At 43.3% G+C, this 13,983-nt stretch overlaps 1 protein-coding gene across 2 annotated transcripts in view; it reads right to left on the minus strand.

Moving 5' to 3' along the window:
- Window positions 1-4,425: 4,425 nt before the first annotated feature.
- Arhgef28 (Rho guanine nucleotide exchange factor 28) overlaps window positions 4,426-13,983 on the minus strand; it is a 281,915-nt gene continuing 272,357 nt past the window's right edge. For both annotated transcript variants that reach the window (XM_060385610.1, XM_021639568.2), the window contains one exon: window positions 4,426-5,579. In XM_060385610.1, coding sequence (XP_060241593.1) covers window positions 5,416-5,579 — 164 coding nt within the window. In that variant the 3' untranslated portion in view covers window positions 4,426-5,415. The remainder of the gene's footprint in view (window positions 5,580-13,983) is intronic.

Raw genomic sequence — 13,983 nt, forward strand, 5'->3', positions numbered from 1 at the left:
TCAAATTCATTGAGAGAATGGGAACTAGGACTTTTGCAGAAATGGGAGACATTTCTTTAATACAACTCTAGAAGCTAGTAAAATTAGCAAGAAAAAGTCTTGGTTGTTGGCAGTATTTAAAACTCCTGACTTGCCGCCTTTCCAAGAGCTGTATTCTGGGCAGAGTACTGCAATTCAATTAATACCACCAGGTGGATGTGTTTCAGCTGTGAAGCCTCTACAACACTACTAAACCGTGGTCCTGCTTCAATCCCCCACCCCAAGCCATGTGCAGTCACCCACCTGAAGTGACTGCTGAAAACCCAGCAGCCAGAGGCTGGGATGTATGGAGGGGCTTCTGGTTCCTGTTCTGGACCCTCTCATCTGACACTTCCAGAGATTCTTCATCCCTTCTTCCCTGGAGCTCTTGGAGCTCCTCCTCTGAGCCCAGCCTCATAGACCCTTGGATCTTGGATGTCTTCCAAGACACAGGAACGTGAACTGGTAAAAACAGAGTGAGGCCCCCGTTGTTTTGTTTCTCAAACACACTCATGCCTGCCTCTTCCTCACCCCTATTACTTTTTTAGAGTGCTTGCTGTGTGCCATTTTCTGTCCTGGCCTTGATTTATGTAGTTCTCACTGTAGCTCTGCAAGGTACAGCTTTTGCCAAAATCCATACTTTATAGATAAGCACCTTTGCCCAGAAACAACGCTGAAGGACTGTCCAGCTGGCAGCAGGCTCCTCTCACGCTGGACTCCAGGAGCATAGGTGTGGCCTAGTGTGAGGCCACGATCTGTGAATGGGACCTTTGGGGCTGTGGAAGCCAGCACCGCCAGAAGACGGTCAGGGAACAGAGCTCTGTTTGGCTTTCTGGTATCTTTTATCTGCCTCTCTTACTCTGCTAAAAGGGTTTACTTTTCTCTTGCTGTGCTAAAACCATGTCCAAGCAAACTTACAGAAGAGTTTATTTGGGCTTATGGTTCCAGATGGATAAGAGTCTATCACAGTGGAGAGACATGCAGCAGGTATGGCAGCAGGAACAGGAAACTGAGGACTCATACCTTGACTGGTAAGCATCAAGCAGAAAGAGCCAACTAGAAATGGCACGCCTTCTTAAACTCTCAAAGGCTGCCTGCAGTCACATATTTCCTACAGCAGGGCCACACCTCCTAAACCAAACCAAACCAAACAGTGCCACCAACAGAAGGCCAAGTACTTGAGCGCCCAAGACTATGGAGGACATCTCAACCAAACCAACACAAGCACATCTGTGCAGAGGAATCAGTCACGAAAGAACACTAGTTTCTTCATGTCAATCACAAGGTTCAGTAATCTTCTATCCATGTGTCTCATCCATCCCTCTGTCCCTCCCTCCCTCTCATCCACCCTTTCTTCCTTTCTTTCTTTTGATTTATCATTAGCTAATGATAAATGATGATGGGAAATGGATATAGTAGCACAGGAAAACAGAAGGGCAAAACAGCCCTCCCTGCTTTCCTTCTCCCTTCACAGTCCTTTCTTGAGGGTCATCACACAAATCCTCAGCTTCATCCTATAGAAGCGTTCTAAAGCTCTCTTCTGGAACCCCACTATAATCTGCATCTTCAGGGGTCCCAGGAACCCCTTTACTTCTTTTTCATGACAAGTTAGGATCAAGGAGGCAGATGTCAATGTCCATTTGGCTAGAATCCACATTGCAAGTAGAGGTTTGTATAGGATGGGGAGAGGAGGGAAGCTGTGTCTCACTTTAAGAGCATGCTAATGTGGAAATAGCGATTCCTCTCCACTCCATAGTCTGGCCTTTTGCAGAACCTGGTCAGTTACCAGGGAAAGATGGGTAAGACTTCCCTGTTTCCCTGATACATGTATAAGGTTGATTGAAGAGGCAAGGAGACCATTTCACAGGACACCTAACCCAGGAGAAGAAATAACAGACACCTCCAAATGCCTGCTGCCACATCTGTCTTCTCATTTTCTATTTCTAAACTCAGACTCATACCTGTATTTCTCCCCTTGGTGGAAATGTCTTTTCCACCTACTCTATTACTCAAGCCTTGGGCATTTCTTTCTTTAGCTTGCTCCCCACCAGTCCTACACTGGGCCCCACAGACTCTTCCTGTGAGTTCTCATAGCAACCTGCATGTCTCCATGTCATTTTCTATGCCATTGTTGGGATCATCTGCTCATCTGCTAGTGCCCGTGTGCAGACTTGTTCATCTTCATTTTGTCCTGACAGAATACGTGGCCTCTTGCACACAGTCAATTAATGTTTGTTGAATACATGAGTGACAGGACATTTAGGGATGCAAATAAGCAGAAGGCTAATCTTGTGAGCACTTCCTCCAGTCCCATCACTAGACCTCTCTAAGCATTAAATTTTCCGCTCAGAGCTCCTGGAAAGCTAGAGCTAGCTCCCTAACCTCTGGAGCAAAGCTGAGCAATCTTTAGATTTTTTTAAGTGATAGATGATAACATATATTGAGTGACTGCAATGCCCTGACTTTGTTCTAACCACATTGCTTAATTATTCAATCTTCACAACACTCCCATAAGGTAATTATCCTCATATTTTATAGATGAAGAAACAGAGAGCTGAAGCAGAACATCAAGGACACACAGCCAATTAAGTGGAACGTTTGCTTCAGTTCTCTCAATTGCCAAGTCCTGCTGCCAGATGATGGCAAAGTCAGAGAGGGTAGAACATGAATGACTTCAGGTCACAAAAACAAAACAAAACAAAACAAAACAAAAAAAAAACTACTCCTTTTTATTACCTACTATCTCGTGACTGAATTGTGCTATCTTCTTGGTTTACATGACATACTCATATGCACACACATATACCTTTTTTTTTTTTTTTTTTTAGCAGCAGATGGTTTTATATTTTCCTGAAAGAACAGGGCTCCCACTGTGGGAGGGCTGTACAGTATATGGAGAGAGCAATTACACTTCCTGATGAAACATAGAATAACTTGGACGTGAGATGATGCATAAACTAACACAGCCTGGAAGGGACAGAACAAGATGCCTTTCATTCCAGGACAGAAGAATGACAGCCTCCTTTAGGCTTCAGCTTGGTGGGTACAGCAGATCCTTGCGAGGAACACATATGTATGATCTTGGAAAGGGAGGTCTCGTAAGATTAGTGATTTTTTTTTTTGTGGGAGTCAACAATCTCTGTTGAGCTCTGTCATAGCCTGTTCAGGTTCCTCTAACAAAATACCATGAACTAGGCAGTTTATGAATCCAAATTTTACCTCTCAACATTCCAGAAGGTGCAAAGTCTGAGAGCAATGTGTTGGCAGATTTGGTATCTGATGAGGGCCAACTTCCCAAGTCATAGAAAAGGTCTTTTTGCCACATCTTCCATATACTGAAAAGGACTGCGGACTTTCCCCAAGGCTCTGCTAATAAGTCATTGGCCCCGTTTACACAGGCTCTTTTACCCTGATGATCTCATCATCTTCCAAAGGCCCCATCTCCTGCTATCATGACAGTGGTAAGAATGTGTTTAACATAGGAGTGGATGTGGGAGACAGACAAGCCTTTCAGATGGTAAAAAAAAAAAAAATAATAATCTGTGCTCATTATACAGTAAAGACATGTGAAAAGGAAGAACTTCCTGAGAAAGCTTGGACATTTAGCTGCACCAGTTAAAACACCAAAATACTAAGTAAGAGAATAGCCAAGATGAACCTACAAAATACAGGTATCTCAAAAGCTACCCAGGCTGTCCCACGGGGGCTGCATGAAGGCTCTGGTTTTCAGAGCTTAAAAGTCAGTTGAGCACAGATTTTAAAGCAGAACCCCATGTGGATTTTTAACATCTTTACATATTTTTACTATTTCTATCTCCACTGTCATGGAAAAAAGGAGGATATTTATAGTTATCAGAGCAAAGATATAGACTGAAATAACTCTCAGCTTTCAATTCAAGGGATATAGGATTCTGAGATCAACTTTAGTGGAGAGAGAAAAGACTTTTCTTCCTAGGTGTCTTGGGTGTGTGTGTGTCATGTCATTAGGAGTTTGCCTCAGAGGTAAAGTAACAGAGCAAAGTTTAAGTGAGCAGTACAAATTTTAATGGCTATACATTCTGGGGAAAACTTAGTCATCAGACTTTTTAATGCACTTTAAGAAAAGCATAGGTGCAACAAGAGCTAAAAAAGAGAACCTCTCCCCCAAAAAGAGATTCTTTAAAACCTTAAGACCTGACTTGGAAAAACATAAAGTACGGACAATTTATAACTTCAGGAAAAATAAGTTGGAATCCAAGTAACTTCCCTTCCCTCCCATCGTGTCTTCCCTTGTCCTTGCTGCAATTCTGGGAGAATTTAATGATTCCACCCCCCCCCTTCCTTTACACTTTCCATTAGGACTGATTTGTGTGCATGAAATGGGAGTTTTGCTATGGTCCTATGTTTAATATTAAATTTATAGAGTAAAACGAGGTAAAAGATATTTATTGACAGTGACCAGAGCAAATACAAATATTTCCAAAGAACAAGATGGAACATTTCCTGGTTTGTTTTCTCACAGAGATCCACAGTGCTCTGAAATCAAGAAGTGCCCCTTTTCCCTCTGTAGAAGAGTCCACGCAGGCAGCAAGCTTCACCAAGAGCTAGCCACTTTGTCCTTAAGACCTGCAGACCGAGTTCCTTGCGGTGAATGGTAGTCCTTGGCACTCACCCCTGGCCAGCAGGCCACAGTGAGGGCTCTCTCCTGGGGTTGCACCAGTTACAGCAAACGTGAGTCGTGAGTCGTGAGTCGTGAGTTGCTGCACACTAAGCTGGGCAGAAAGATGCCACTGAAGAGACAAGAAAGTGAGCCACGAATCTAGCGTCTCAGGTGCCGAGTGTGTTCCGACTCCCTGCATCTCCTGCCCGGTCAGAACAGGCTCTTAGAAAGGTCTCAAGAGAGTGACGGCATCCGGACTCTGAAGCCCCTGACATTCACACATAAGAACAAAGTGGGAAATGGCCTTCCCCATACCTTCCTCTGCCTTCTTCGGGGAAATGGAGGCCATCTCCATAAGCAACTGCTGTGACCGTGGCAGTTCACCCCAGCGAAGATCATTCTGTAGATCAAAGTGGCTTCATTATCTGTAAATGCATTTCACACTCCAGATGAACGGGTACAAAATGCTATACGGAAATAACGGACTTGAAAGTCAAAACAACTTTTTCATATCCTTCGGCTTGCTCAGGTTAAGTTTCTCCTCTAGAGACTTAAAAGTGGATAAGTTAAAGATGATACACACAGAGCTGGTTTTTAGAAATAATTTAATTATTAGACTCATGCTAAAGATTGAACATGCATGAAATATTAAATATTCTCCTTAAAGCAATTTGGGCATAGAGAATCACACACAAGGACTGGGCCACAAAGTGCCAGTGGTTTTGTTTGTTTTCTTGGAAAATAAAATGACCACACAATCAGAGGTAAACAATGCTTTCTTCAGCTCCATCTCCGGCACCCCCACCGCGTCTGGCCACCAACGGGAGAGTAAGTTTTGCTTCTGATATGAGTGTCGGTGGCTGAGGGCCATGTTGATTTGAGTCCTGGGGATCTAGGGATTCACTCTGGAAGGAGTCCAAATCTGCAACAGAAATACATCACAGGTTACAGGAGACTCCACCTGGGACCCACAGGCACATGACACTTGGCCTCAGAGTCAGGAAACAGAGTGGCCTCATGGTCAGAGAGAAAATGCCCAAGCCCAGGCAGAGAGGAACACAGTGGCTAGCTACAGTGGCTATCTAGTGATGTCATCACTATTCAATTGTGGGTACAAACACCTCCTTCGAGTAGAATTATCTTCAAGGAACACTCTTAAGGAAGCATCAAGTGTATAAAGACTAGCCATATTCACAGCTGTTACATCACTGCCACCAGACAAAGAGAAAGGGATTCCTATTGATTTTCTCTTTTTGTTTGTTTTTGGTTGTGGTTTTTTGTTTTGTTTTGTTTTTTGAGATAGGCTTTCTCAGTGTAGCCCTGGTTGTCCTGAAACTCGCTTTGTAGACCAGGCTGGCCTCAACCTCTCAGATATCCCCCTGCCTCTGCCTCCCCAGTGCTGGAATTTAAAGGCCCGAGCCACCACACCTGGCCCCATTGATTTTCTTAAATGGACTCAGGCCTTAGCCTTCTATGTGTCACCAACCACCTCTTCATCTGCACAGCATCTTCCTTCAGAATACTGAAGTCAAGAATTAGACTCGGGCTATGCGGTGGCTCACACCTTTAGTCCCAGCACCTGGGAGACAGAGGCAGCGGGATTTCTGAGTTTGAGGCCAGCCTGGTCTACAGAGAGAGTTCCAGGACAGCCAGGCTACACAGAAAACCCTGTCTTTGGACAAAGCAAAACAAAGAAACAAAACCCAACCCATCACCTCAAGCCTCATTTATGTGGGGCTTGACTAGGTGGGCAAGGGGTGGATATTAGGGAGCTGAGGAAAGACAAAGTCCATCTCTCCACCCAGTATGAATGTCCATTAATGCTTCACAAAGGGTTTTGCAAGAGCAGCTAGGTTTCTGAGAAAATCTTGCCGATAGTGACTGTAACTGGGCTTGCAGCTTTTTTTTTTTTGGTTGCCTAGCAACAGCGGCACTGTCTCCCCTTTTCTGATAAAAGCTTCTATATTGTGCTTTAAAGGGGGACATGAAGGGTTGCTATGATTTGAAGGAAGAAACATACTTACTACAAATCACTTCGATGGCATTTCTTCCAATAACCAACCTCCCCCGAGGTGTGGCAATATAGGAAAATTACAGGTAAACTCAGAGGCAGACAAGAGCTGCATGGGGAGGGGGGGTCATCCCTGTCCACCTATTGCTCTTCATTCATCAGAAAGAAACCGTTATCATCTTTGCCACATTTTATCCTAAGCCACCATTATTTAGACAGACATACCTGCCTCCATTCTAATGACAGACATGCTTCTACCCTTTCCCTCCAGACAGGAATCTTGGGCTGCTAGGGAGTGCAGGGGGTGAGTCTTTATAAAAGATGAAGGGCAGGATGTCCCCACAGGGCTCCATGCTTTTGCTACCCCGCAGGTCTATTTTTGCCCCCAACAGGAGGTTGGGAAACAAAGCAGTAGCCAGGGTAGTAGGAAGTGGCAATGGAGAAGCAGCAAGGAGAAGCAGTGGTCAGAGCCTATGAATCCTGAAGCAGAGAAGGACCCTGAGGATGAGGAGCAAAGGCTGCATGCTTCAGCTTGCTCAAAGGCACAGGCCAGGCCTAACTTCTTCTTCTTCTTTCTTCTTCTTCTTCTTCTTCTTCTTCTTCTTCTTCTTCTTCTTCTTCTTCTTCTTCTTCTTCTTCTTTTCTTTTTCTCCTGGAGACAGAGTCCCTCATATCCTAGGATAGCCAAGGATGACCTTGAACTTCAGTTCTCCTGGCTCTACTTTCTGAGCTGTGGAATTACAGATATGTGCCATCATGGTCAGTTTAGGTGGTGCTGAAGATCAATACATGGTGTTATAGGTACATGCTAGGCAAGCACTCTACCAACTGAGCTACCCCCCCAAATGTCTTACATTGGGGCAACATGACTTTACATCTCAAACACAAGGAATGTATTATCTAAAGGCTGCTGAAGAAGCCTCTGAACAAGAGCCATCATACCAGTCAGTACCTTCTCGCCAGCTTCTTGAAAGCTATGCCACGTCGTTCATATTCACTATCTCTTTGCAACTCAAAATGTAGCCCACAGCTTACAACCTGGGAAACCAAGCCTCAAGCTAGTTCAACTTTTTAACCAGCAACACAAAGCTAGAACATATCCCAGACTTCAACTAGAGAACTGTGGCTCCATAAAGACACCTTCCTCCTCAGGTCCAGTCTCACAATCTCACTTCTCAGTAGGTTTGTAGAGGAATTTTAATCCAGAAACATGGCTGCTCTGGAAAGGGATCACATTCAAAGACCTAGGTCTGTGTCTGTGGAATACAGACACACCTTCAGTTCACACCTTTAATCCTTCTGGTTGGAATACACACCTTTATCCCTCTGGCTGAAATATAGACTCAAAAAACCTTTAATCTCTCTGGCTAGAATTTCTTACACATCTTTAATCCCCCAAAACGATATCTAATTGAGGGACAGACAAAGTGACAAGCCAGAAAAAGATTTGAAAGAATGACTGAGACAGGATACGTCCAACTCTCGCAAGGACAGGAAAGAGAAGCTACTAAAGAGCAGCCCAGAGCGAGAGAAGGGGTTCACGGAGACAGTGCAGTAGAGTTCTGGGGTACAGTACAGTTAGGTGCAGTTGAGTTTCGTGCAGTTGAGTTCATGGAGTTCAGACACAGTTTTTCCAGGCAGAACAATTCAGTGAGAAGTAGAGGGAAGCCAGTTTGAATCAGTCAGTTTGTAGAGGAATTTTGAGCCAGAACAGCTGACTTGAACCAGCCAGCCAGGGTTCAGAAAGGATTAGAAAGGGTGAGCTTATTCAGGAGTAAGTTTTGGAGACTGAAAGCATTCTAGGCCTAGCTTAGCAGATGGAGGCTGGAAACTGAAGCCTTCAAGGTCCATGCTTACAGAAGATTAGATTGTACAGAGGCTAGACACTTCCAAGCCTAGGCCCAGAGGTATTTACATAGAAATGCTCTGGGCTCAGCCCAAGCCATGTATGCATAAAGTTTGTGTACAGCTCTCATCTTATCCCCTCTTCTGAGGATATAAAAACTACATTTACAGGGATGGAAGCGACTTGCCCAGATTTTTTAGGTTACAAGATCCTACATGTTTAATATTTTCTCTCTCCACTCATCCTCCTAAAAGATAGCAAAGCAAAAGATGTACTGAGCCTCCCTAAGCCAACAGAATAATTACAGACTTAGAAACCTCCCTCACACAATCAGACAAACACAATATTCCAAGCAGTGATTTCACTAACAGGTCAAATCTACAAATCAACCCACAATGCTTCCCCATCCTATTTTACCACTTTAAGAGACAGGCCGTGCCTGTCTGTGGACACGATGTTGCTCAAATGATTTTAATTCCCTCCCCAGCTGTTGGAACAGCTGATGTTCATACAAAACAACTTCAAAGGAAAAAAATCTCAACACTTTTGTCTAGCAAATATTGGCAGGCTAAGCAGGTCCCCAGTGCTGCAGCACATCTACCTTCTTGCCAATGGGGGGAGGGGTGGCAGCCAGGACAGAAACCACTACACTGAGAATGAAAAAAAAAAATCATCCATTGGAAGCAGTGGTTTGGAGCTGATTGCTGAAATATAAAAGCTCTGGGCACACTCCTGTAATTCATGAAGATTCCTTTTTCTGGGATGAAGCAGAGTCCAAAATGCCCAGGAGCCTAGAAATCTGGGGTGTCCCATTAACAGCTTCAAGAGAAAACCAAAAAGCAAGCCAAAAAAGTGCATATGAGAAAAAGCAAACAAACAAAAAATAAAAACAAAAACAAAAACCTCCTATCTTTAAATGATTGGCTGTGGTTCCAGAAGACAGAGCCCCAGGAATGACTGCAGGACAGATGTGCACACTTACAGCGGGGAGTAGGGCTTTAACCAGAACATTTTGGAATAAAGATGAAAACATAAGAGAACACTATGTCTGCCAGGACCTCGGGCCCTAAGGTGACTGGCCCATACTGCAGTCCCAGATGGATGCTGTGTGGTGGTGTGTCACTGGAAGGGAACTCAATTTCCTTGTCCATGTTCCTTCTTAATTTCTACCTGAACTGTGTAGGCAAGGTCAGCCAGTCTGACTTTGAAATAGAAGCCACGCTGTGATTTCTGGCTTTATTGCTCTATTTCTATCCCAGGTGAGCTCTAGCAGAGAAATTGAGTATTTCTGAAAACCAGCCACCTTTTCCATATTTTTACCCCAAAGAATATGATCCTCACAAAGAACCTGAAACTGAAAGCACATTTTTTTTTCAAATGGAACCTTGCCAGTTCAGAAAGCAGAATTCTTGGAGAGCTAAAATGAATTATTCAATTTCATTTGTGATCAAAACACCTGATAACTGATGAAGAGAAAAGTAAAACTTCCTCATTTTTAATAAGCAAAGAAATATTAATGGAATCAGAATTTCGTGAACTGAAACGCAGGCACTATTCTAATGAAACACAATTTCAAAGTGCAACACTATCCCTTTGACATAAATAATTTAAAACTCACCACAACTCTGGAAATAGGGTATAGATTATTAAGCCTAAAATAGGGGTAAATAAGCTGAAACATATTTAAAAATCCCAAAGTCTGGCTGAATTCAGCAAGTGGAAAAGCAGAACCTTGGTCTGCGTCCTTTTCTGCTATATAACTGAGCTACTGGTCACACTGAAAATTTAACTTCCCAAAGGAATCTCTGTAGCCACCTTATGAGAGCCACTGAGGGTCCAGGCTAGCCTCCTAATGCAGCTTAAAAAGTCAGAGAATTTTACAATCTGGCTAGCACAAAAAACCACCCTGGTGCTAAGAGATACGTATGTGTGTGGCACTCATACCCCAAGATGATCCTCCAGTGACACTGCATTTGTTTTCACTTCCCTCTGTTCCCCGATGCTGGACGTTCTAACAAACACTGGTGACATTTGGCCCTCCATTGTCTCACCATGATTATTGTTATTTTGAACCAACTTGATAGTTAGCTGTCTTCACGAACAGCCTCTAAATGGTTTGGAAAACATAGTCGTGTTACAGTTAAGACGAACAAAGTGACCCATAAACTGAAATAAATCACATCTGGGCTATGAGGTGAAAGTCGCCCTGGGCAAGTCATGAAGGCTGGAGCTGAAATCGTGAAATCCTCCGACGTTTCTGTTTGGGTTCGGTGATTTTACAAACAACATTTGGAGGTGAAACGAAGCAAAGGTATGTGTAATGCAATCGAATCTGTTACTTGAAGTTAGATTAAATTAATGTTTATGAGGTAGTCACCACTGTTCCACTTGTCCGCCTTCAGCTCTCTTAATAAGGCATGTTTGCACAGAGCCCACACATTATCACCTAAAGGGCTGGTAATCTGACAAGTAGTGTCCATGGCTGTAATCCACACCTGATCTCTGCTCTGTGGCCAGCAAATAGAGGAGTCACTTGCCACAAAGAACAGGCTTCTGACAAGACTGAGGCTCGTCTCTAATTTGAAAACGCTTAGTTAACTTTTTTTTTTTTGCATTTTTCTGAATTTTTAAAACATAAAACATGTTATTTATTTACATGTTTATTTTCATGTGTGTGTGTATAAAATCTCACTATGTAGTCCAGGCTGGTCTTGAACTTGTGATCTACTTGTCTCTACCTGTAATCTCAAATGCTGAGATTACAGGTATGTGCTGCCACATCCGGCAGGAAAAAGCACTTGAAATCATGACATCAAAATGAAAGTTTTATTTGACATTAAAAACACTGTAACTTTCATCATAGGTGTCAGTGCCAAGGTCTGAACTGAACCCAACAGTCCACTGATGGCCAAGGACCCAGAAGCTGAGGGCTGCACAAAGCAGTGTTTAGTCTAGTATTGAAATCGCTGATGACGCGCTGTTCAACCCTGCTCGCCTCTTATCCCACAGAACAGAACTCCACGTCTTCTGAGCCTTGGCTCTGCTCTTGTTTATTTTAATCAAGCTTTCTGCCTTGTATGTCTCACTACTACTATGCCCCTTGTGCCTGTCCCCAAACTCAAAATTCACACTCTCCTGGAATAACTTCTCCAAGAAATGATTTTACTATTAATGTTCCAATTCTACAAAATAATTTGTATTCCCATTTAGTCACTGATTCATACTTACACCCTGAAACATTTAAAAAATCATTTCCTGATGGCATTACTGGCAATCGTTATTTTTTCTCAGAAGCATTAATGCACAACATTTTATGTCTAATGGAAAACATTTATTGTACAGAGCTTGAGGTATCTTCAGAGCAAAGGAAAACTGGTCTTTGCCCCTAATTTTGCTCAATTTGATTATCCGTAGTGAGCCACAGAACAGGATGTGAGCTTCTGATGTGAAAAGCCATCTAGAGCTGGAAGCTGAAACTCCAAAAATTCTAAACTAGCGTATGACTCCTCCCCCCGACCCCATTCCTTGTGTCCCGATACTGCGGCTGAAATTAATGAGAGAGAGAGAGAATGCATATGGTATGTGCACATCGAAATGTTGAAAAAAGTGAATTGTGTGACAACTGTTCTTCACATTGTGACTGAGATTGGGCTTCGGCAGCATTTAATGCACTTGAAATGGTAGACATCAGAGATGCAGTCAATGCCGAGAAGCAACGGAGGAGTGGGAGAAACAGAGCCAGGTAGATGAAACTGTGCTCACAGAAGGCAGGGCACAGCCTGGCACAGCCTGGCACAGCCTGGCACAGCACGGCACAGCACAGCAATCTGCTGTCTAAGCCTGACTTTGCTCTTACACTTGTCTTTCTCCAAAGAAGGTTATCACCAATTACTGGCCATGACCTTGACTTCGTCAAGTGGCACAGGAGTATTCCTCGCCACATCTCCAAGGGTGTGTCTCTAGATAAGACGTCATCAGGTGTTATGATAAATAGAAAACAGGGGTCAAATTGTTAAAACGCCAGGTTAAGCCAAGCCAGAGAACTGGCAAGTTCCTTAGGACTGAATAGGCTCAGCTGCCAGTGTCACCAATGCCTCGGGGGAACTCGTCCTACAGTGTCCCTGACAGTATTTTGTTCCATGAAACAAATGCAGGCCAGGGTGATAGAGAACTATAAATCCATTAAAAATTATAAATCCATCATAGACTGTGCAGAGAAAACGAACGAGCAAGATGCCATAATAAACCCAGGGTGAAAGGCTGGAGGTAGGCAAGGTCTTCTAAATCCAGAAGCTCAGAGCTACAGCAGAGCAAGGACAGACTCACTGGTGGCTGCTGAAACTAGGAAGAGAAAAGCTATCGGGGAAGTCCTCAACAGCTACCTAGATCAGGCTGGCAGCTGGACCAAGGGCTCAGTCTCCACATCCATCACTCTTCATCCACGATGGGATGAAAAGGAAACTCACAGGGCCATCCGTGGAGATGCCTTCATGTCAGACAGAAGCCTGCATTTCATCAAAAGTCTCTGTTCAGCCAAAGGAACCACAGCTGCAGAGTATGTGAAATGGTACCATGGGGACAGTCTGCAAGCTCTGGAAGGGGAGTTTTTTTCCCCAGAAAAATTCAAACTGGCCTTTTCAAAAAATTTTTGATTATGAAAAGTGTGCATTAAAAGAGAGAGAGGTAAGAGAACTTTAGAGTTAAAATAGTCTTAAGAAATATGCCAACTAAAGGCAATATACGAGACTCTATTTTCACAAAACAAGCAACAAGGGAATTTATAACACAATCACTGTCAATCACACTCTGACAGCTTGATTCTAAGCAACAGTTGTTAATATTGCTTTAGGTGTAATAACGACACTATAGAGATGAAAAACAGGGTTCTTTCAGAAAACAATAATGAGATGTTTTTCCAATGAAATGGTAGGCTGTCCTGGATATGTTTAAGATAACTCAACATGAGAGAGAAAGGGAAGTAGACCAGAGACAAGAGCTGTGGGTTGGTAACAGTTAATGCTGGCTGTGGGTAGGGGGGATCTGTCAAATGGCTCTTCTCTATGCTTGAAAATTGCCATGACTATGTTTAAAAGTCAATAGCTTCTCATATATTTGGATCATAATATTATAAAAGGTCCTCTGTTGTCCCAACAGTGTAGCTTCTATATGTCTGACATAAATGGGACACTGCGGTGTGGTGACCTAGGAGCCTCGTCTCCATACAAGCATGCTCACATCAATTTTAGTGTAACAGGATGACAAGGCATTGGCAAGTTCATGCATGCATTTCCACGTACTTTAGAATGATGTACAAAATCGCCCATAAAATGTATAAGGTAAATTTGCATTTATATTTCCCTATAAAAACTGATACTGATTCCAAAATGGTCTCTGTTCTTGCCTAGAAATCCAATAGCATCTCTTAGGTGAACTCTAATTCAGAAAGCATCTTGATTGATATCCTTCTGG

The sequence above is a fragment of the Meriones unguiculatus genome, chromosome 6, assembly GCF_030254825.1.
Source record: "Meriones unguiculatus strain TT.TT164.6M chromosome 6, Bangor_MerUng_6.1, whole genome shotgun sequence".
Classification (NCBI taxonomy): domain Eukaryota; kingdom Metazoa; phylum Chordata; class Mammalia; order Rodentia; family Muridae; genus Meriones; species Meriones unguiculatus.